This window comes from Oncorhynchus mykiss, chromosome 2 (genome assembly GCF_013265735.2).
Source record: "Oncorhynchus mykiss isolate Arlee chromosome 2, USDA_OmykA_1.1, whole genome shotgun sequence".
Taxonomy (NCBI): Eukaryota; Metazoa; Chordata; class Actinopteri; order Salmoniformes; family Salmonidae; genus Oncorhynchus; species Oncorhynchus mykiss.
The window spans coordinates 61,663,454-61,686,072 of record NC_048566.1 but is presented as its reverse complement, the minus strand read 5'-3'; the positions used below and the strand labels follow the sequence as shown (position 1 = coordinate 61,686,072).

Sequence of the window (22,619 nt, the reverse complement as noted above, 5' to 3'; positions counted from 1 at the left end):
GCCGTTCTAAACGAGTGTTCTACTCACAAGGGGTGTGATCGTACGCTTCAGGGACCACTGTAGAACGATGTGTGATGGTATGTGTGAAAGGGCTAAGGGACAGTTGGAGATCGAATTTGAATATTTGAAACAATGTTGCAGATGTCGGGGAGAGACTGATGTTTATACAAATCTCCGCTGTTGAAAACTAAATGTTAGTCTAAAAGAAATGCGAGATAATGTCTAGATGCTTTTTATAGTGTAGATCAAGTTTATAACTTCCCTGCCTGGGCTGATGAGACAGTCAGATGGAACAGAGTTCATAAACATTTTAACGTCAGATTTAGCTGGTGGTAATTTGTGGAAAAGACACCGGCTGGAATGGCTTTTAACCAATCAGCGTTCCGGATTATACGCACCCATTGTATAAATGAGTGATGAAAGTGTTATGAAGTCCTAATGTAGGTAGCCTTCAAGTAAAGCATTATGTGTGTCAAACTACTAACAGGCAGGGTTGCCACACAACTTACTGGCCCACCTAAAAAAGGTGAGTTTGGTCACCAATGAGCTGAGTCATCATGCCCCGAAAACACCTTATTGTACATGAGCATGCCTGCAGGAGAGGGAGAGAGAGACGGAACACTGGCTAGCAGACCTAATCCCCTTATTAAAACTAAGTCTGAACTTGCACCCCAAATGGCACTCTATACAGTGCACTACTTTTCAATATGTCTAAGTCCTCTTCTGAAAGTAAGTATTACTTTCTTTGTCTCCCCAAGTTAGGCAAACATAGAGTAGCCACATAAACATGTGGTGCATAAATATCATATCTCAAATCATACTAAACTCGCTGGCCAGGCTTCACGGTTCCGGATGCAGAATACATGCAAGAATATGGCAGCTGGCCATAAGACTCACATTCTCCTATAACTTCAAATATATACAACCAGAAGTATATGCACTGAGTGCACAAAACATCAAGAACACCTTCCTAATATTTAGTTGCACCCTTTTCCCCCCTCAGATTAGCCTCAATTTGTCAGGGCATGGACTCTACAAAGTGTCAAAAGCATTCCACTGGGATGCTGGTCCATGTTGACTCCAATGCTTCCCACAGTTGTGTCAAGTTGGCTGGGTGTCCTTTGGTTGGTGGACCATTCTTGATACACACGGGACACTGTTACGCGTCAAAAACCCAGCATCTACACTGTGACATCAATAAAGGATCATAGCTTTCACCTTGATTCACCTGGGCCATCTATGTCATGGGAAGAGCACTCATGTATTGTACACTCAGTGTATATTACACTGCTTTAATACTGCTAATTCATTTGGCAGACAGCAATGTTGTATTTCATACAAGAAACTCTGAATTCAATATACTGTATATGATTCATCAAGCCCTTCTCTGCCAAGGCAGAGTTAGAGGAAGATGTAAGTATGCATTTCACCTGTTCGACTCAGCGCATGTGATAAACACATTGATTCGATTTTCTGACAGAAGATATTTGTCGCCATCTTGAGGCCTTTTCTACCTCTTTCAGGGCCGTGCCAATTAAATAAATAGGTGAATGTCATGCAACTTCAGACCTAACACCAATATAGCTTTTGTTGAGCGAGCAAATATCTCCATCAAGTTGACATACATCAGTTCACTTTTATTCATTTACATTATTTCTACTATAATATAACGCTCCAAAGCCCAAAAAGTTTAGCACCACTTTCCTAATCGTAAGAGTAGAAGCTGCTGTCGGCCTACCCTCCTTGTCATTTTTTAATTTAGGCTAAATATTTACATCAAATTTAGAGGCTGCAATGGACGTGGATCAATGATTACAATAGGGAGAGGGCATCAGATGTACAGCACATCTAGTCAATTGGTTGGGCTTCTTAGCTTATCTTCCTAATCACAGGAGAAGCTGTAGATGTCTGAATGACATTTAGAAGCTCACATTCCTAGTTACAGGAGTGGGAGCTAATAAGGGATCAAAAGAACCAGATGGAATTGTGGTGTTGACTAGCCTATAGTGGATCTTCCTTAAGGAGTATAAACTAATGGTAAGCTAGTCCACTGACAGCCTGGTTCAAATATAGCATGATTAGGGGATTCAAAATGAAAACAGAAATGACCAACAAAAATAAAAATGTTGTATTGAGGCCAGTTGTGGTGTCCTCCTCAGATGTAGCCTGGCAAAAGCAAGTGACATGGGCTGAACGTCATCCAGGCTACCCATCAGAGGACCCAGAGGACTTGCAGGTGACCAAGCGTTTCCAGGCCTTCTGGACTCCCCAGAAGAAGTCCCGGATGCCTTTCCTCATCTTGGATAATTTAACTGGCAAGAAGATGAAAATATGTAAGAATTTCAGATGGACAATTGTCTGATAAAACAATAATTTATTACTTCTTTATATATAATTGTCCCATAAGAACATTTCCCCCCCAGGAATACTCACTCATAGGTGGAGAATCCACAGCAATGTACATCTCTGGCTGGATTGTAGTGTCTGTAAGGACGATGCTCATGTTGGACTGTGATCAGAATTCAAGAATGCACAATTAAACTTCAATTTCACTTCCTTTACATATTCCTATAAATTATACAACTATACTTACTGGTGCCGATATCAAAAAGCACAACCAATGACCATTCAAGAGTAATCTGAGCTTGTCTTACCTTTCTGCCGGTGGCATAATGCACCCCCTCAGATTCCGCATCCTCCAAATCATTACTGCATGAGTCTTCAAGGTCTGAGGTCTCACGGTCATATGGGTTGGAAACTGAGGGTTTCAAGATGGCCAGTAGCTTGTGGGAAACAATGACAGAGACAATGGAAAGCATCTCCTGATCCTCAAATAAATCGTCAATTTTCAAGGAGCGTTTCAAACGCTTGACCTTCCCAAGGTCAGTGTAGATGGCATCTGCCAGCTTCGATGTCATCTTAGAATTGAAACTTTTTTGCTGGCTTTCCATTTCCTCAATCAGATATTTGGCCACCTCCTCGTCGAACAATCGGATCAGCTCAGTCACCAGATCACTGATCTGGATGCGCTGACGCTTGTTGGTCCTTTTTGGCATACGGCATATCTTCTTGACAAGCTTCATCAGGACTTCTTCTAATATAAGCTCCCTAATGAAGCTGGTGGAACCGGATGTCACTTGTTCCACAGTGGACCACTCCGGCTGTTCAATCTCAATCTTGATGCTGCTCTGCTCAGCTTTCTTATTCAAAGATTGACGGGTTGTCATTTCATTAAACAAGGCTGTCAATTCTTTCAAGTTGAGTGTAGATTCCAGATTTTTGGTGCTTTGAAGTTTGGATGGTGCATCCATAATTCCGTTCGTGACAAGACAGACAATGTCCTTGTGCAGCTTGGGTGCCTTGTGGCACAGTATCTTCTGTAGGGCTTCCTCTGTGCCATAGCGTTGCATCAACTTTCTATGCACAGACAGCACCAACTGAAAGATGTCTGTTGCCTTCAGGCAGACATTTGCTTCCCTCCACCTGTTAGTGACCCTCACCCACAGAGCACTGGACAGCTTGTTGGTCACATCCTCAACTAGGGTCCAGCTGGCCAGTTTATCCTGGGTCCGAGGAACAATCAGAGACCGCAGCCGGACAATGATATCCATCACCGCCTCTACATGAACAATAATATACACCGGTTGGGATGCCTTCACCTCAGCAGAGCCACATCGGCTCTTAACCATGACCTTGTCCTGGTCTGTCCTTAGGCAGATGTCTGAGGAGAGCGGCCTGACAGAGACTTTGGGTACGATTGAACCCAGACGGTTGACTTCCCTGGTGACTGCACTAGCAATGGCTGTTGTCATCTCCCCGCTGCCGCGGCTCAAAGCTCGCCTCAGAGCATCAGGAGAGCCCATGCGCTCCTCCAGCTCTCTGCAGAGGGCACTTACTATCCTTGCACTTGAGGGGCGGGAGTACGGCGTCTTGAGATCCTTGGTCATTTCCAATGCTGAGGTAACGTCTGGGGAATCGGACATGTCCCGAAGGACAGAAACCACCATGTCCATTGCCACATCAGAGAGAGTGGTGGTTGGGGATGACACAGGTGATGCAAAGTCCTCTGAGTTAAGCTCATACCCATGAAGCAGCTTGGTGATCAGGTCTACAACCACCTCTGGTGTGGAATGTAGACTGGGAGAGTCCTTGTCGGAGGTCTCAATTATACAGGATTCAATTTCACTCAAAGCCCCTCTGACCATGTTGTTGGTCTCAGAGTCATCGGGTACATGGTTCTCTTTGAGAGGTTTGATACATGCCTCACACAGCTCTTTCACATGGATGTTCTCGGAAGACATCACTGCTTCTTGAATAGTAGGTTGTTGATTGGCTATGGTTGTAGCCATGATTGTCCTTACCATCAGAGGACAAAGCTTTGCCACCAGTTCATACTGTAGCTTAAAGTTCTCAGAGCGGCTGTAGTTCATGGGTTCCTCAGGGATGTCAAGGCCCTGAAATAGCATCTTCCGTACCAGTTTGCCCACTACACCCTCCAGTAGGCAATTAGTAGGGCTCGGGGTCTCATTCCCTCTGCCACTGGTGCTGGGAGGTAACTCTTGCTTCTTGTGAAGGCCATGAATGGCCTCACTTTGCGCAATACAACCATCAACAGGCAACTCCTCCACTGCAATCGTGTGCACAACCACATTGACGTCGTTGGTGTGGGATCCAATCAAAAGCTTATTATAGGTTGGGTCTGTGACATATTGTAAAACATCCTCGCCTGTCTTTAAGTTCTGAGCTTTATCTCCAAATGTCCTATCCAGGAGACACAATACTGACTCAGATAGTGGGTCAGTGAACTCCTGGAGCTCTAGGCTGCTCTCAACTTTGAAGGGGCTGAGGCTACAGCTGATCTGGGAGCTGTAATAAGAAGCCTGCAGCTCTCTTTTGGACTCCAATCGGTCATAAAGCTTTGGATATAAGGCATCTGCAATAGAGTCTGTGAGCCGCTCATCCAAATTAACAGAGAAAATATTATTCAGGCTTTTGTTGGAAGCCTCCTCTTTGGTTTTCCTCAGGATGTCCCGCACAGCTTCCCTTGGGGCAGAACCAGAAGTGCAAACATGTCCATTGGATGGTGTCTGGGTGGCAGTAAGGGATTCCTTGATCAAGAAACTCTGGAGTTCGGTGGCCACTTCCTTAGACATCCCCCTTCTGATCTTCAGAACAGCAGGTGTCAGTGTAGCTTTCTCCGAGGTCAAAGGTGTCAGAACTCTGGTCAAAGTTGAGGGGCATCTGATATGATCACCCAGACCCTCTAAGTCATCAGAGCAGGACACCGTGGCAACTTTAAATAAAACCGAACTAATAAGGTTCTGAGCCACAGCAGATGATTTTGCTGATGCTGCCTGGAGGGTCTCTGAACTAAGCTGATTGGAGGCAGCCATCTTTGTTGTTGCCCTGGTAATGATGTTACTCACAGGCTTGATGGAGTAGCTCATAAACTGGGATCTCAGGCTTTCAAAGACTCCCTTCACTCTTTCCACCTTCAGGTCTTTGTCAGTGGCAAATACACACGACTGAACAGCATAGAGAGATACAGGGAGAGGAAAGCCCAAGGGTGAAGCCACATCTGTGATATGGATGGAGGACTCTGAGGTTGTACCCTCAAGGCGCCTCTGCAGCAACTTTATCATCTCCAGGACTCTGGCATTGTCCTGTGGTGAGGTGGAACACTCTCCTGAGAGGTTCTCACTATCTAGTGTGTTCTGGATTCCAAGCAGTGTTGTGCTGAGTATCCTTCTGTCATGGGGAAGCACTCCCCTCAGTGCAGAAGAGGACCGGCTCTGTGGTGCTGGTGTGTTGCATGGTGTTGATGCACCAGAGACGTCACTTCCACTGTCATCATCTTTTTTGCTCCTCATTATAATAAGGATTTCGTCAATGATCTCATCACTGTAGACTTCTAAGTCCTCTGTGGTAACATGGGCCGTTGGGATGGCGATACTCAGAGTACGACCCCCAAGAAGTTTGAAGGACGTCTCCGACCCACTGCCAAGAGGGCCAACAGACACACATTGCAGTGTTTCGCTGGATGACGAAGAACAACTGGAGGAGAGATCAAGCAGCTCCTCCTCCAAAGTCGGAGAGGAGGAAAGAATTCCCTCCATTTTCAGGACAGAGATAACATCCGCAAGTGTTGAATCTACAAGGTCCTCACCTAGTGGGTTACTCCTTAAGTGGCTGACAAACACCCTTGTAGGAGAATGGGAGACTGTGGTGGGAGATGGAGAGCCCTCCTCACCATTCACACTTGACCGCGCCTCCACAATTGCTAAAGCCTGGGAGATGACGGAACATACAAGTCCGCCAGCCCGCTCAATAATGGAGGGGAGGGAAACATCCAAAGGGGCTGGAGGTGTCACACTCCCTCCTTGGCCATTTCTATCTTGGCTGAGGCAGATCGACGAGACCTCTTGATTGATGGATTGATTCTCCCGCACAGGGCTGCTGCTAGAGTCAGGTCCAGGAACAGTTGAAATAGAGCTCACAGCCAAGGAACAAGGAATATCACTCATTCGGTCAAAAAGCTTGATGGAGCCCGAGGAGGAAGAGGTGCTCCTGGCTGACCACTGCTTGGGAGGCATATCAGCGGCTGAGAGTTTCAAAGCGGTAGACACTATGGAGCTTCTGGTAGATGAGCCCTGGCTGGAAGGGAAGCTGGTGATGGGGGAGGAGAAACTGGCCAAGGTCTGTTTGAAGGGGATGACATGTCCATGACTAAAATGACATATCAAACCTGGGCTAGCTAAATGTGGTGTGTAGCCCACTACAGCAGATGGGGGTTCATGGACATCAGCGGCAGTACATTGTATGTCAGACTGTGGCCTGGCAGACTGTGACGTAGCAAATTGTGGCGTAGCGGAACGTGGCCTAGCAGCCTGGAGGTTCTCAGTAGAGACCTGATTGGAGGTTGAGTGAGCTTGTTCCTCACTGGACAGATAACTGCTGCTACAATAGGTCTGGACAGCAGTGACTGGTTCGTCAATGGAGATTGGGGAGGACCTACTGTCAGGACTCTGAGGGAGACAGATCACATTGACTTTGGAGAGTAGGGAGGTACAGCTGACAGAGCCCTGGGTTGAATCTTCGTTGGTGTCTTTGCTGATGGGGAGCATATTCTCTGCAGTACTTTCTGAAGCTCTCAGCCTTATAAGGTCAACCAAGGCAGGGATCAGGATGCTATTTACCTCCTCCAATACTGAGCTCGTTATGTGCCCAATCAGGAGCAGCAAGTCCCTAACAGTAATCTGTATTTATGAACATCAACAGAATTGATTAAGATTTACAGTATGTTGGAAATCAAAACACATGTTAATACAGTGCCTTGCGAAAGCATTCGGCCCCCTTGAACTTTGCGACCTTTTGCCACATTTCAGGCTTCAAACATAAAGATATAAAACTGTATTTTTTTGTGAAGAATCAACAACAAGTGGGACACAATCATGAAGTGGAACGACATTTATTGGATATTTCAAACTTTTTTAACAATTTCAAAAACTGAAAAATTGGGCGTGCAAAATTATTCAGCCCCTTTACTTTCAGTGCAGCAAACTCTCTCCAGAAGTTCAGTGAGGATCTCTGAATGATCCAATGTTGACCTAAATGACTAATGATGATAAATACAATCCACCTGTGTGTAATCAAGTCTCCGTATAAATGCACCTGCACTGTGATAGTCTCAGAGGTCCGTTAAAAGCGCAGATAGCATCATGAAGAACAAGGAACACACCAGGCAGGTCCGAGATACTGTTGTGAAGAAGTTTAAAGCCGGATTTGGATACAAAAAGATTTCCCAAGCTTTAAACATCCCAAGGAGCACTGTGCAAGCGATAATATTGAAATGGAAGGAGTATCAGACCACTGCAAATCTACCAAGACCTGGCCGTCCCTCTAAACTTTCAGCTCATACAAGGAGAAGACTGATCAGAGATGCAGCCAAGAGGCCCATGATCACTCTGGATGAACTGCAGAGATCTACAGCTGAGGTGGGAGACTCTGTCCATAGGACAACAGTCAGTTGTATATTGCACAAATCTGGCCTTTATGGAAGAGTGGCAAGAAGAAAGCCATTTCTTAAAGATATCCATAAAAAGTGTTGTTTAAAGTTTGCCACAAGCCACCTGGGAAACACACCAAACATGTGGAAGAAGGTGCTCTGGTCAGATGAAACCAAAGTTGAACTTTTTGGCAACAATGCAAAACGTTATTTTTGGCGTAAAAGCAACACAGCTGAACACACCATCCCCACTGTCAAACATGGTGGTGGCAGCATCATGGTTTGGGCCTGCTTTTCTTCAGCAGGGACAGGGAAGACTGTTAAAATTGATGGGAAGATGGATGGAGCCAAATACAGGACCATTCTGGAAGAAAACCTGATGGAGTCTGCAAAAGACCTGAGACTGGGACGGAGATTTGTCTTCCAACAAGACAATGATCCAAAACATAAAGCAAAATCTACAATGGAATGGTTCAAAAATAAACATATCCAGGTGTTAGAATGGCCAAGTCAAAGTCCAGACCTGAATCCAATCGAGAATCTGTGGAAAGAACTGAAAACTGCTGTTCACAAATGCTCTCCATCCAACCTCACTGAGCTCGAGCTGTTTTGCAAGGAGGAATGGGAAAAAATGTCAGTCTCTCGATGTGCAAAACTGATAGAGACATACCCCAAGCGACTTACAGCTGTAATCGCAGCAAAAGGTGGCGCTACAAAGTATTAACTTAAGGGGGCTGAATAATTTTGCACGCCCAATTTATCAGTTTTTGATTTGTTAAAAAAGTTTGAAATATCCAATAAATGTCGTTCCACTTCATGATTGTGTCCCACTTGTTGTTGATTCTTCACAAAAATATACAGTTTTATATCTTTATGTTTGAAGCCTGAAATGTGGCAAAAGGTCGCAAAGTTCAAGGGGGCCGAATACTTTCGCAAGGCACTGTACATATCAAATTATTTTAAAAAGTAAATATAACAAGTATACCTTTCTTTCTTTTTTAGCAATTACTCTATGTCAAATGTGCGGTCTCCATTGTTGCAACTTAATCATCTTCCTCATCTAGACTTTTTACATTTACCAAAGTGGCAAACGCATATCACATCATATCATCCAAATACAGTGGCAAGACAAAGTATATGAACCCTATTGGAATTATCTGAATGTCTGCATAAATTGGTCATAAAATTGGATTTAATCTTCATCTAAATCACAACAACATATTAACACATTCTGCTTAAACTAATAACACACAAATGAGTGCATTTTTCTTGTCTATACTGAATATATCATTTAAACATTCACAGTGTAAGTTGAAAAAAGTATTTGGACCCCTAGGCTAATGACTAATTGGAGTTAGCTAACCTGGAATACAATCATTGAGACGAGATTGGAGATGTTGGTTAGAGCTGTCTGCCCTAAAAAAAACGATCACAAGAGTTTGCTATTTACAAGAAGCACTGCCTGATGTGAACCATGCCTCAAGCAAAAGAGATCTCAGAAAAACCAGGATTAAGAATTGTTGACTTGCATATAGCTGGAAAAGGTTACAAAAGTACCTCTAAAAGCCTTGATGTTCATCACTCCACGGTTAGACAAATTGTATATAAATGGACAAAGTTCAGCACTGTTGCTACTCTCCCTAGGAGTGGCTGTCCTGCAAAAGAGCATCTGGATGTTCCAGATTCTGTGGAGAGATGAAACTAAAGTTGAATTGTTTGAAAGGAACACACAACACTGTGGAGAAAAAAAAGCACAGCACACCAATATCAAAACCTCATCCCAACTGTAAAGTATGGTGAAGGGAGCATGGTATCATGGTTTGGAGCTGCTTTGCTGCCTCAGGGTCTGGACAGCTAGCTATCATCGATGGAAAAATGAATTGCCAAGTTTATCAAGACATTTTGCAGGAGAATGTAAGGCTGTTCGCCAATTGAAGCTCAACAGAAGTTGGGTGATGTAACAGGACAACGACCCAAAACACAGAAGTAAATCAACAACAGAATGGCTGCAACAGAAGAAAATATGCCTTCTGGAGTGGCCCAGTCAGAGTAGGGGACCTCAACCCGATTGAGATTCTGTGGCAGGGCCTCAAGAGAGCGGTTCACACCAGACATCCCAAGAATATTGCTAAACTGAAACAGTTTTGTAAAGAGGAATGGTATAAAATTCCTCCTGACCGTTGCTCAGGTCTGATCTGCAACTACAGAAAACGTTGAGGTTATTGCTGCCAAAGTAGGGTAAACCGTTTATTAAAACCAAGGGTTCACATAAACTCAGCAAAAAAAGAAACGTCCTCTCACTGTCTACTGTGTTTATTATCAGCAAACTTAACATGTGAAAATAATTGTATGAACATACAAGATTGAACAACTAAGACATCTTCTTAAGGCTAGGGGAACCCCTCGACAACATCCGCTGAAAGGGCAGAGATAAAAAATATTTTTTCGAAATATTTAACTTTCATACATTCACAAGTGCAAAACACCAAATTAAAGCTTAACTTCTTGTTAATGTACCCATCATGTCCAATTTCAAAAAGGCTTTACAGCGAAAACACACCATACGATTATGTTAGGTCAGTGCCTAGTCACAGAAAAACATACAGCCATTTACCAGCCAAAGAGAGGAGTCACAAAAGGCAGAAATAGAGATCAAATTAATCACTAACCTTTGATGATCTTCATCAAATGGCACTCATAGGACTTCATGTTACACAATACATGTATGTTTTGTTTGATAAAGTTCATATTTATATCCAAAAATCTCAGTTTAAATTGGAGCGTTATGTTCAGTAATGTTGTGCCTCGAAAACATCCGGCGAATTTGCAGAGAGCTACAACAATTTACAGAAATACTCATCATAAACTTTGATAAAATATACAAGTGTTATTCACAGAAATAAATATATACTTCTCCTTAATGCAACCGCTGTGTCAGATTTCGAAAAAGCTTTACGGAAAAAGCACACCATGCAATCATCTGAGTACAACGCTCAGACACAAAAACAAGCCATACAGATGGCATGTTGTGGAGTCAGTAAAAGTCAGAAATAGCGTTATAAATATTCACTTACCTTTTGATGATCTTCATCAGAATGCACTCCCAGGAATCACAGTTCCACAATAAATGTTTGTTTTGTTCGATAAAGTTCATCTTTATGTCCAAATACCTCCTTTTTGTTAGCGCATTTAGTTCACCAATCGAAATTCACAAGGCGCGGTCAAGTCCAGATGAAAGTCCAGACGAAAAGTCAAAACAGTTCTATTACAGTTCGTAGAAACATGTCAAACGATGTATAGAATCAATCTTTAGGATGTTTTTATCATAAATCTTCAATAATGTTTCAACCGGAGAATTCCTTTGTCTTTAGAAATGAAAAGGAACGCAGCTCGCTCTCACGGCCGCGTGCATGACTTAGCTCATGGCCTTCTGCCAGACCTCTTAGTCAAACAGCTCTTATTCGCTCCCCCTTCATAGTAGAAGCCAGAAACATGGTTCTAAAGACTGTTGACATCTAGTGGAAGCCTTATTAGTAAGTGCAATATGACCCCATTTACACTGTATCTGGCAATGAGTTGAAAAACTACAAACCTCAGATTCCCCACTTCCTGGTTGGATTATTCTCAGGTTTTCGCCTGCCATATGAGTTCTGTTATACTCACAGACATCATTCAAACAGTTTTAGAAACGTCAGAGGGTTTTCTATCCAAATCTACTAATACTATGCATATATTAGCTTCTGGGCCTGAGTAGCAGGCAGTTTACTCTGGGCACGCTTTTCATCTGAACGTGAAAATACTGCCCCCTATCCCAAACAGGATAAACTGAACATGTGGCTAACAGAAATGGAATAATGTGTCCCTGAACAAAAATGGGGTTCAAAATCAAAAGTATTTGCCAGTTCTCGCTGTAAGTTCCCAGACATTTCTGGGGGGGGGGGCCACAGGAGGACCCTCCGATCCAACAGGTCCCAGACGTGCTCAATGGGATTGCGATACGGGCTCTTCGCTGGCCATGGCAGAACACGGACATTCCTTTTTTTTGTGTGAATTTTACCCCGTTTTCTCCCCAATTTTGTGGTATCCAATTGTTTAGTAGCTACTATCTTGTCTCGTCACTACAACTCCCGTACGGGCTCGGGAGAGACGAAGGTTGAAAGTCATGCGTCCTCCGATACACAACCGTACTGCTTCTTAACACAGCGCGCACCCAAACCGGAAGCCAGACGCACCAATATGTCGGAGGAAACACCGTGCAACCTTGGTTAGTGCGCACTGCGCCCGGCCCACAGTGGACATTCCTGACTTGCAGGAAATCTCGCACAGAACGAGCAGTATGGCTGGTGGCATTGTCATGCTGGAGGGTCATGTCAGGATGAGCCTGCAGGAAGGATACCACATGAGGGAGGAGGTTGTCTTCCCTGTAACGCACAGTGTTGAGACTGCCTGCAATGACAACAAGCTCAGTCCGATGATGCTGTGACACATCGCCCAAGACCATGAAGAACCCTCCACCTCCAAATCGATACCGCTCCAGAGTACAGGCCTCGGTGTAACGCTTATTCCTTCGACGATAAATGCGAATCCGACCATCACCCCTGGTGAAACAAAACCATGACTCGTCAGTGAAGAGCACTTTTTGACAGTCCTGTCTGGTCCAGCGATGGTGGGTTTGTGCCCATTGGCGACGTTGTGCCGGTTTCCTTACAACAAGCCTACAAGCCCTCAGTCCAGCCTCTCTCAGCCTATTGCGGACAGTCTGAGCACTGATGGAGGGATTGTGCATTCCTGGTGAAACTCGGGCAGCTGTTGTTGCCATCCTGTACCTGTCCCGCAGGTGTGATGTTCGGATGTACCGACCCTGTGCAGGTGTTGTTACACGAGGTCTGCCACTGCGAGGACAATCAGCGGTCCGTCCTGTCTCCCTGTAGCGCTGTCTTAGGCATCTCACAGAACGGACATTGCAATTTATTGCCCTGGCCACATCTGCAGTCCTCATGCGTCCTTGCAGCATGCCGAAGGCACGTTCACGCAGATGAGCAGGAACCCTGGGCATCTTTCTTTTGAGGTTAATAGAAAGGTTAGTATAAAGGCCTCTTTAGTTTCCTAAGTTTTCATAACTGTGACCTTAATTGCCTATCGTCTGTAAGCTGTTAGTGTTTTAACGATCGTTCCACAAATGCATGTTCATTAATTGTTCATGGTTCATTGAACAAGCATGGGAAACAGTGTTTATACCCTTTAAAATGAAGATCTGTGAAGTTATTTGGATATATATGAATTATCTTTCAAAGAAAGGATCCTGAAAAAGGGAAGTTTATTTTTTTGCTGAGTGTACTTTTTCCACCCTGCACTGTGAATGTTTACACCGTGTGTTCAATAAAGACATGAAAAAGTATCATTGTTTGTCTATTGTTGTGACTTAGATGAAGATCAGATAACATTTTATGACCAATTTACGCAGAAGTCCAGGTAATTCCAAAGGGTTCACATACTTTTTCTTGCCACTGTACTTGGATATGGATTTCCCAGTAGATGGGAGACAGGGAAGCAGTAATATGCCTACAGCCCTCAAAGAGTGAAATCTGGGAACATGTTCATGACCAAAATGACCTACCACTGACGGGCTAGCTGAATGTGGTGAGCAGGTCATCACAGAAGACATGGTTCCAGAGTGATCAGAGTCACTGCTAGTCTCCATGCCCAGGGGTCTCCAATCTCCCATCTGGCTACCAGGCTAAGAGAGACGGGTGAGAAAGAGAGGCAAATGGATGAAGATACCAACAGAAACACTGAGGTCCTACTGCTGCTTAAGCAACTGTGAGTTGATATCAGCCCTAGGAGTGCCGCTGTTCCATCCTTACCTGTCCAATCACCGACCAGCGGATTCGGCGCTCCAGGCGCAGCTCCCTGCACACTTCTCTTTCCAGCTCCTTAAGCCTGAGGCGTCGTTGCACATCCCAAGCCAGTTCGGCCAAGTGAAGGTTCTTCCCCTCTTCCATTTCACTCTGAAACCTTCACATACAAGGGAACATAAAACATGATTAACCTTAATTTTTCTACAACTCAAACTGTCCACCATATCTATTTCTTAAGTTATTGCTAGATAGGAGGTCAACGTGATTCCACACCTTTGCTTATGTTTTTTTTTACAAATTTGAGTAAAAGATTCTAATAACACTCACGTGTTCTTGAAGTAGCTTCTACCCTTGGCAATGAGCCAATTTCTAATATCCGTCAGTGAGATGTGGGACGGAACCTCTCCTTGCTGCTGCAAGACTAGGAACTGCTTCAAAAGCATTTTCTGAGAGAAAGAGAGAGATAGAGATTAATTTGCACCATTCCACAAGTTTTTCCTGGTCTTGTCACGTGATCAGAAAACCCTTTCCCGATCCATGAGCGACAGCAAGTTACATACACAGTTGGAATAAAACGCATGGAAAGGTGTCTTACAATATAGCATTTGTGTTTTTATAATTATGCATCTAGAAAGCAGACCACTCTAACCTGCTGGGCACAGCACTGCTTCTCCCACAGCAACTGAACTGACTTGATGTAGCTACTGTAGCGATTGTACTCTTTACACGTACACAGCACCTGAAAGGGAGGAGCCACAAAAGAGCCATTTTTAGAGGAAGTTCATGTGTACAAACACCCAATCCCAAATCTACCTCTACCCGAAACCCCAATATTGATTGATTTTGCCTGTATTTAACCAGGTAAGACATTAAGAGCACATTCTCTTTTACAACCTGCATTAACAATGACCATATGTAGATTTGGATTTGTGTAAACTAAGCAAAATGGCAAACATTTCACCTAGCTATCATATTGCTTACACCTGTCCAATTTTCTCAGTTCCATATAAGTGTCACTTTTAGATTTTGGAAAGAAAAGGGAGGTCTGCCTTGCCTTCTCATTTGAGGTGATGAGGCCTTGCTTCACCAGCCGCTTCTTCCTTTCCGGATGGCGGAAAAAACTCTTCAGGTGTTTGTCGTGGAGGCAGTTATAACTAACATCTATGACTCTCATGTTGGGGTCCAACAAGTCAAACCCTGGGGTCTCCTGATGGAGCTGTGGATTGTGTTTTAACAAACCTCAATGTCAGGGCAATGGATACTACAGTGGGAATGGTTTTGGAATTAGGACTGAAAATGGGAAGGAAGTAATTAAAAATATATAATTAGGTAACATTTCATTTGAAAGAAATTGAGGATCTCAGATCATTTGGAATGTCATACTATCACACTAACCTTCTCCCCCAGTTTTCCTCTGAAGAATACAGGGAATGTCCTTTCTGGGGCTTCCTGTAACCCCTACAAAGACAGAAACAATCATGACAGAACTTTATAGATGTGGGGTTTTGGTAATGGTTTTGATAGTAGACCCCATCCCTGTAACTTGGTTTGTAATAATTCCACCTTTTGCCAATTCACTTGCATGAAAAATGTTGAATCAAGCTTATCTCTAAAACAAATGTGTTTGATCCATTTACATTGTTAAACTATCCTTAAACTAGTCAACTAGCCGTAGGCCTACATGATGACTGATTCTGTAGGCTACATATTCATCTCATAGACTTTCATCGTCCATCTTTAGAATTATACAAATGTGAAGCGACATTAATATGAAGAACGAACAAAGCATTATCCTAGGCCTATTCACATTTTCTTCTTCTTTGCCCGCACTTTTTGACATAGTAGGTATATTGACTAATATTATAAACAAGTGATGTCATAACTGAAACTTGATTATCCTGTGTCTCCAGAAAAGGTATGCCCGATGCCCTCAGGTAAACGTCCGCTATCTGATAGACCTGTTGTTGTACTGATATAAACACTATGAAAGGATATTGTAGCCTTAACCTACTGATATAGTCTACAGGCTTATTTATGGTGTGCCCGCTCCATAAAGCGCACCTCCAGTTGTGCCTGGGCTTGCTGCAACACGTGCACTCTGTTGCCAAGCCTTCCACAGAATCATATCTCAACCCTAAAATGTGATCCACATGTATTCGATGTCGAAATTGTCAGTCATTTGCAGTGATGGATTTAAAGCATTACCACGACTACGTCTATATTATTCAATTATTGCACCCACACTGCTTTGGCGCGCCAACGAGCTTCTGCATAGCAAAGGGCTAAAATAGAAGACAGTTATATTTCTGATGCAGATCACACTGCAAGTCCTGCCTCTCCCATCTCCTCATTGGTTTATAGAAGCAGGTACCAACGTGCCATCTCCTCATTGGTTATAACCACGTGGGTGACTGAAAAACCAAAGAGGTCAGTGGCGGTAAGGCACCTAATTTATGAAAGTTGCCAATCGCAATATAGAATCAAGAGAAGAAAAAGCCTGGAAGGAGGAGAGATGACTAGAAACGATTCGGTTGACCGTTTTATGTGTGGATTAATTGGTGGTGTAAAGGACCTTGGTTGCTTACAGGGTCATGTTTGGCGAGTCAGTGGACAAGTATCCTGCCTCTATTGTATTGAGTTTTGGAGAAAATGGGGGTCGTATTAGCAGTAACTGCAAAAAGTTACTGTGAAACCAAGGTAAATGGCAGTAACTGAACTTACTGCCTTTTAGCTTGGTTTCAACCTGCCCTTGGCTGCAGTTACTGCGTTTAACCTTTGTATCATATCATTTTATTCTGATAGTGATGCAATCAAACCTGTATGACACTGACTGACAGCTACACACACATACATTGCTAATCTAGGGATACAACACCATGGCACAGCATTCCCGGGGGAAATTATGGTTCAATTTGCCCTGAAACGCCGACATCCAGACACTGGTAAGAACTAGCTAGCTAAGTACATCTGACATCAAAATAAATTAGCTAGTTAGCATAGACTAACAATGCTCCCTGCTCGCATAAGAGATCTGCAATTGATACTAACGTCAATCTATTAGCCACATAATCAATTATATTCAGAAATTTCATCTGCTGGTTTCTTTGAATCAGTACACCATACACACGATTTCTAGCCAGTGACAGCCACTTAGCTAAAAATGACGCGCCCCTACCAAAACTTCAAAACCTACCTAGCTAGCATTAGCATGAAGCAATAGATTTGTGCTACATGTTCCCATAAGAGACGATCAACAGTTTATACTAGCTTCAATCTATTATACCTGGATTTAATATTATCCTTTTAGTTGTATTCTGACATTCAATGGGTTATTTGAATCCGTAACGTTACACCACACACACGATCTTTACCAGCTGACGGTCAGTTGGACGTACACCGCATACTGAATTGTCAAAAGCCACGCACACTCTTTTGCCGGATGAGCGCACACACAGCATTGCTAGCTCATTAATAATATATCCACACACATATTTAGGGTTTCTGGTTTTCTTTTATATTCCAGTATTGCGTGACTGTCCTGGTCAGGGAAGTTAAAATCCCAAATTGTATCCATCACCTTTGTTGGTGGCATATGTAATTAGTACAACAAACTTTGACATGCCAAACGTGTGCTCAATGTGTCTGCTTCAGTGCCATCTTTACATGAATGCGGAAAAAACTGTTTTGCATGATTTCCACCAATCCCTGTGGCCTAGATGATTAGTATCAATGCGGATCAAAGTTGCCATGTGAGGGTGTATTAGACAGTACAACCACGTCAATACTAGGTTTTATTCCTGTCAATGTTCATCCATGCAATATTTTTGTATTTGTAAATAAAAATGAAAATGTAAGAGCCTTTTTGGGGGAGCAGGTATGAAATTAATAGATGAACTGAGTTTTGACAGTGAAAATTATTAAGATAATGTTTGCACAAGATAAAATCAACATTGATTATATCCTATATTATAGAATAACTGAAAAGGATTATGATCATATGTTTGCACACCAGAAAATGTCACTATTAATTATTATCATCCATGACAGATTAGAATCATTAGGATGCATGTCCCTGATTATTTGCTCTATTTAGTTCAGTTGAGTTTGAGGACCACATTTCAACAAAGATTCCTGATCTACCCCCTTTAACTGAAGTCACAGTGTCAACACTATTTGAAGAAATAGAGAGCCAGTGGGTGGTCTCTGACTCATTAGACATCAGACTATCAGAAGATAAATCAATTGTCAATGATGATGATGAAGATTATCATCCACCTTCAGAGTTGGATGTTCCAGCACAAGTGGTAGCTGAGCCCGTGGACACAACTCCAGAACACCTATCAAATAAGAAATCCAAGATTCCACCAATGGGTAAGCCATGTGGTCCCAAATGCAAGAGGCAATGTACTCAGAATATTTCAGAGGTTAGGCGAAAGGAAATATGGGAAAATTAATGGGAGATTAATTATAAGGAGAAGAGGACATGGATCTTCCTCACGGTGGCACAGCAATCTAAGAAAAATGTTACAGTTGGTGCTTACAGTCAACGCAGCAGGTCGTTTCTGTACCATCTTCTAAACCAGAGTGGTTCTGCACAACAGGTGTGCAAAGTGTTTTTTCTGACAACATTGGGCAACCACCCCAAAAATGACAGGTTGATTGTCACAATGATGGGCAAGTCAATCACAACCAAACTGATTCCACCAAAGGATCAGAGGGGAAAGAAAGCTTCAGCTACCAAATTGAACATGAATCCAATCCTGCAACACATTGAGTCCTTACATCCCCAAATCAGGCACTACAGACGAGAGCATGCCCCACATCGTTTCTACCTCCCTAGTGACGTCAATATTCGGTTCATGCATAATGACTACAAGGAGAAGAACAAAGATGCCAGCTGCGGTTATGAAACCTATCGCAAGGCAGTAAAAGGAAGGAACATCAGCTTTGTGAAGCTTGAAGAGGAGGAGTGCGAGCTCTGTTTGGTGTAGGGTCATCATCTTAAGATGGAGCACAGGGAGAATGAGGCCATGGAAACCCAAGCCTGCCAAGACAACAGCCAAGCAGCACCTGAATTCACCATCACCAACCCCGACTGCATTCAATGTAGAAAATATGAGGAATATAAGAAGTCTGCAGGGCAGAGCAGAAGCCATTACCAGGCTGATGCACAGAAAGATTGGCCTGAGGACTGGTCTGTGAAGAGCGTTGATATGCAAAAAGTCATCATGCTCCCTCGCATGCCAGGTGTGAAAACAGCATTGTTCACAAGAAGAATCGTTGCCTATCACGAGACATTCGCCAACATTGGAAAGAAGTCTCAAAAGAAGAAGTAAACAATCTCAGTGGTATGGCATGAAGGAACAGCTGTTCGGAAGGCAGAGGAGATTACTTCCTCTTACGTAACAGCACTGGAGAGTGAGAGAGATGTCAAGCATGCAGTGTATTGGGTGGATAACTGCACTTCTCATACCAAAAACTGGTGCCTCCTAAAATCACTGGTGAGCTTTGTCAATGCTGACTCAACTTTGATGGAGGACATCACCCTCAAGTTCTTGGAGCAAGGACACACCTTCATGAGTGCAGACAGTTTCCACCATGGCGTGGAACAGGAAATGAAAGCTCGACCTGGAGGTGTGGTGTACGACATCGGGGACTTCCTCCATGTGGTCGCTACTTCCAATGCAGGCAAGGTGGAGGTGGTCGATATGAAAAAGGAAATCATCCTGGCATGGAAAGCTGGCCATTCCATCGTCAAGCTGAAGTAGGCAGCAGCACCAAAGCTGGCAGAGATGGCTGAGATCCAATTGAGGCGTGGATCCAGGAGCCTCTTCTACAAAGTCTCCCATGAAGAAAAGGACTTCACAGAGCTTGACTTCCTCATGAAGAAAGTCACTCTAGAGACACTCTCGACACTACGTACACAGGATAGAGGGATAGAAGAGTCCAAGAAGATGATCATAATCACCAAGATGTGTTCTCTAATGCCTGCAAATCGAAGGCAGTTCTGGAATGACTTGGCTGTGAACAGCATTACTGAGGATGAGGAGTGATATGGAAGTGCACTGAAGAAGTTTTACTTAAAAATGAAATATTACTTAAATTAAATGTAACTATTCAGCGTTTTATCAATTGTAGCTAAATGTAATTTGGGTCCTCTTGTGAATATGAACATGTAAATATGTTTAAAATGTATTCTTAAAGCTGTTATTTATTCAATCAAAAGTATAATTTGAAAAAATACAAATAAAATGTTTTTATAAGCAAACTCATGGTCATTTTTTATCATTTGTATTACCCTACATCATATGATTAACACACGGGACGAGACCCGTAATCATCTGCGCAATCCACAATTACACGAAAGCCCAAAACACACAGCACAGGTACTCACGCGCACCAACGGACATTGTAATAATAATCAAAAGTCCAATGTAAACTAAAGGGCACACTTATACAAGTCCTAATCAGTGGGAATAGGGGACAGGTGTGCGTAATGAAAGTTCCGGCGGGATCCCTGACATCCGAGAAGCGCATGAAGCATGAATGCTCTGACTTATGCGGCCAATGCAGAATTCGGATTGACCATGCCGAGTCCTTAATAGTAATAGTAATAATAATAATAATAGTAGTAATAATAGTAATAATAATAATAATAGGAATAATAACAATAGTAATAACAGCAATACTCATAATAATAGTAATAATAATCATACAAATAGTAATAATAACAACAGTAATAATTATAATTATAGTAATAATAGTAGTAATAGTATTAATAATAATAATAATAATAGTAATAATAATAATATATGGCATTTCTGTAGCGCTTTTCATAGATTCTCAAAGTGCTTCAACAGCAAAAAACAAACAAGCAATATATCAGGACAGGTCAACCAATAGAGGCCAAGTCTTTGAAAGGTGCATCCTCCAAAGATGGAGGGTCCGTTCATGGCTTGAGCGGAGAGAGCTGGTGAGAGAATGGTAGATGATGGTGATGGAGTTTGCTAATGATCTTGTAGAGGGTAAGTCTGGGAACCAGCCTGAGTCTTATAGCCACTGGATTTGTCTTCCACTCTGGGTAGCACCCACTTGGGTGATGCCTCAGCGTTTCTCGGCATCACCTCACAAAGTTCCAAATAGTAGCCAGTCATCCTTACCACGAACACCCCACTGCACCTCTCTGATTCAGAGGGGTTGAGTTAAATGCAGGAGACACATTTCAGTTGAATGTTTTCAGTTGTGCAACTGACTAGGTATCTTCTTTCTTTACCTTTCCATCCCAGCATATTCTGTAGTATTCATAGTATATTCATAGTATACTCATAGTATACTCATAGTATATTCATAGTATATTGTGTAAATATTCCTGCTACCCTTCCTCCTTTTTAAAATATGTTTCTATTATTTGGTTGTATTTATGTCTGTGTGTATGTGTCTGTGTGTTGCATTGTTGAGGAGAGCCTGTGAGTAAGCATTTCGCTGCAACATCCTGTATTCTGGGAATGTGACCAATATATTTTGATTTGATCATAGCCAGGCACTAATTAGCCAAATAAATATAAGGTATTAGGAGACAATGGTAACCTATTAGGCATTTATTCACTATTTCTTCTTCTTTATCTAATACATTTGTTTATTCATTCACAACTAAGATGTTGCTGGGTCAGTATAGGCATTGAGGTGCAGTGGCGGTAGGAAGAAAACAGAAAGAGACACACAAATGTAATGCCAATTCCATAATATGTAATAGTGATTACCACTAGGGTATGATGTGTTGCTAAATTGCCAGGGCTGAATTTTTGTCCCAGTCAGCCAATGCTTGCCATAACAAAGGGGTTGAATACTTTTTGACTCAAGATATTTCAGCTCTTAATATTTTATTAATTTGTAAAAATGTCTAAAAAACTTAATTCCACTTTTACATTATGGGTTATTATGTGAAGATCAGTGGCACAAAAACTTAATTTAATAAATGTTATATTCAGGCTGTAACACAACACAATGTGGAAAAGGACAAGGGGTGTGAATACTTTCTGAAAGCACTGTACATATTGGTATGTTTAATCATAGAAATACAGTAGATACATTCTATTGTGGTTTTCTTTGTAGCCTATTGGTTTCGTGGTTGTAAATGGAATAGTACATATTGGAAACGTATTTATGGTAGGCTGGCATTGCTTAATTGATTATGTGGGTCTAATTTGATCCACAGAAGTGTATTGTATCATATCACAACGTGTTGCTGAACCCCTGAGCAGCACGACTTTCCATGTTTGAAGCGGGCCTGTTGTTTTGGCAAGACAGCTGTGCATGGCTGCATCTCACTGTAGCAGGCTGTATACTATGTTTTGGTTATTTGCGTTTTGTTTGCTGCATTTGTTTACTGTTAATGTAACTAGCCTTAATATATTGTAGATTGTGTCATATCTTTATCAATCTTACATTTTGTTTACTAGTCATACTACTTGGTACCGCTGTTCACGTTCAATCGTTGCATTCACAGTTGTGTCAGTAGGCTATTCCAAGCCAAACTGCTATTCAGTAGCCTATTTTTGTTTGCATGCATGAATAACTAGTCTACTAGGCTACTTTCAGTATTTAGTTTGTATTATTTTGTACTGCTGCATTCACATAGGCTGTTTGTAATAAGTGAATTACCCTATCTATCTTGTAGCCTATATTCATTACCAAACGGCCTTGCTTTAGTGTGTAGGGCACTGTCCATGGTGCTGATACGCAGCGGAAATACAACA

At 42.5% G+C, this 22,619-nt stretch overlaps 1 protein-coding gene across 1 annotated transcript; it reads right to left on the bottom strand.

Annotated features, from left to right (window-relative positions):
* Positions 1-201: 201 nt before the first annotated feature.
* LOC118936777 lies at positions 202-7,124 on the bottom strand. The gene is made up of 3 exons (XM_036934063.1): positions 2,655-7,124; positions 2,434-2,509; positions 202-2,312 (listed from the first exon to the last, which is right to left on the bottom strand). The coding sequence occupies exons 1-3, from the start codon at positions 7,122-7,124 to the stop codon at positions 2,206-2,208; spliced, it is 4,653 nt and encodes a 1,550-aa protein (XP_036789958.1). The 3' UTR covers positions 202-2,205.
* Positions 7,125-22,619: the final 15,495 nt, after the last annotated feature.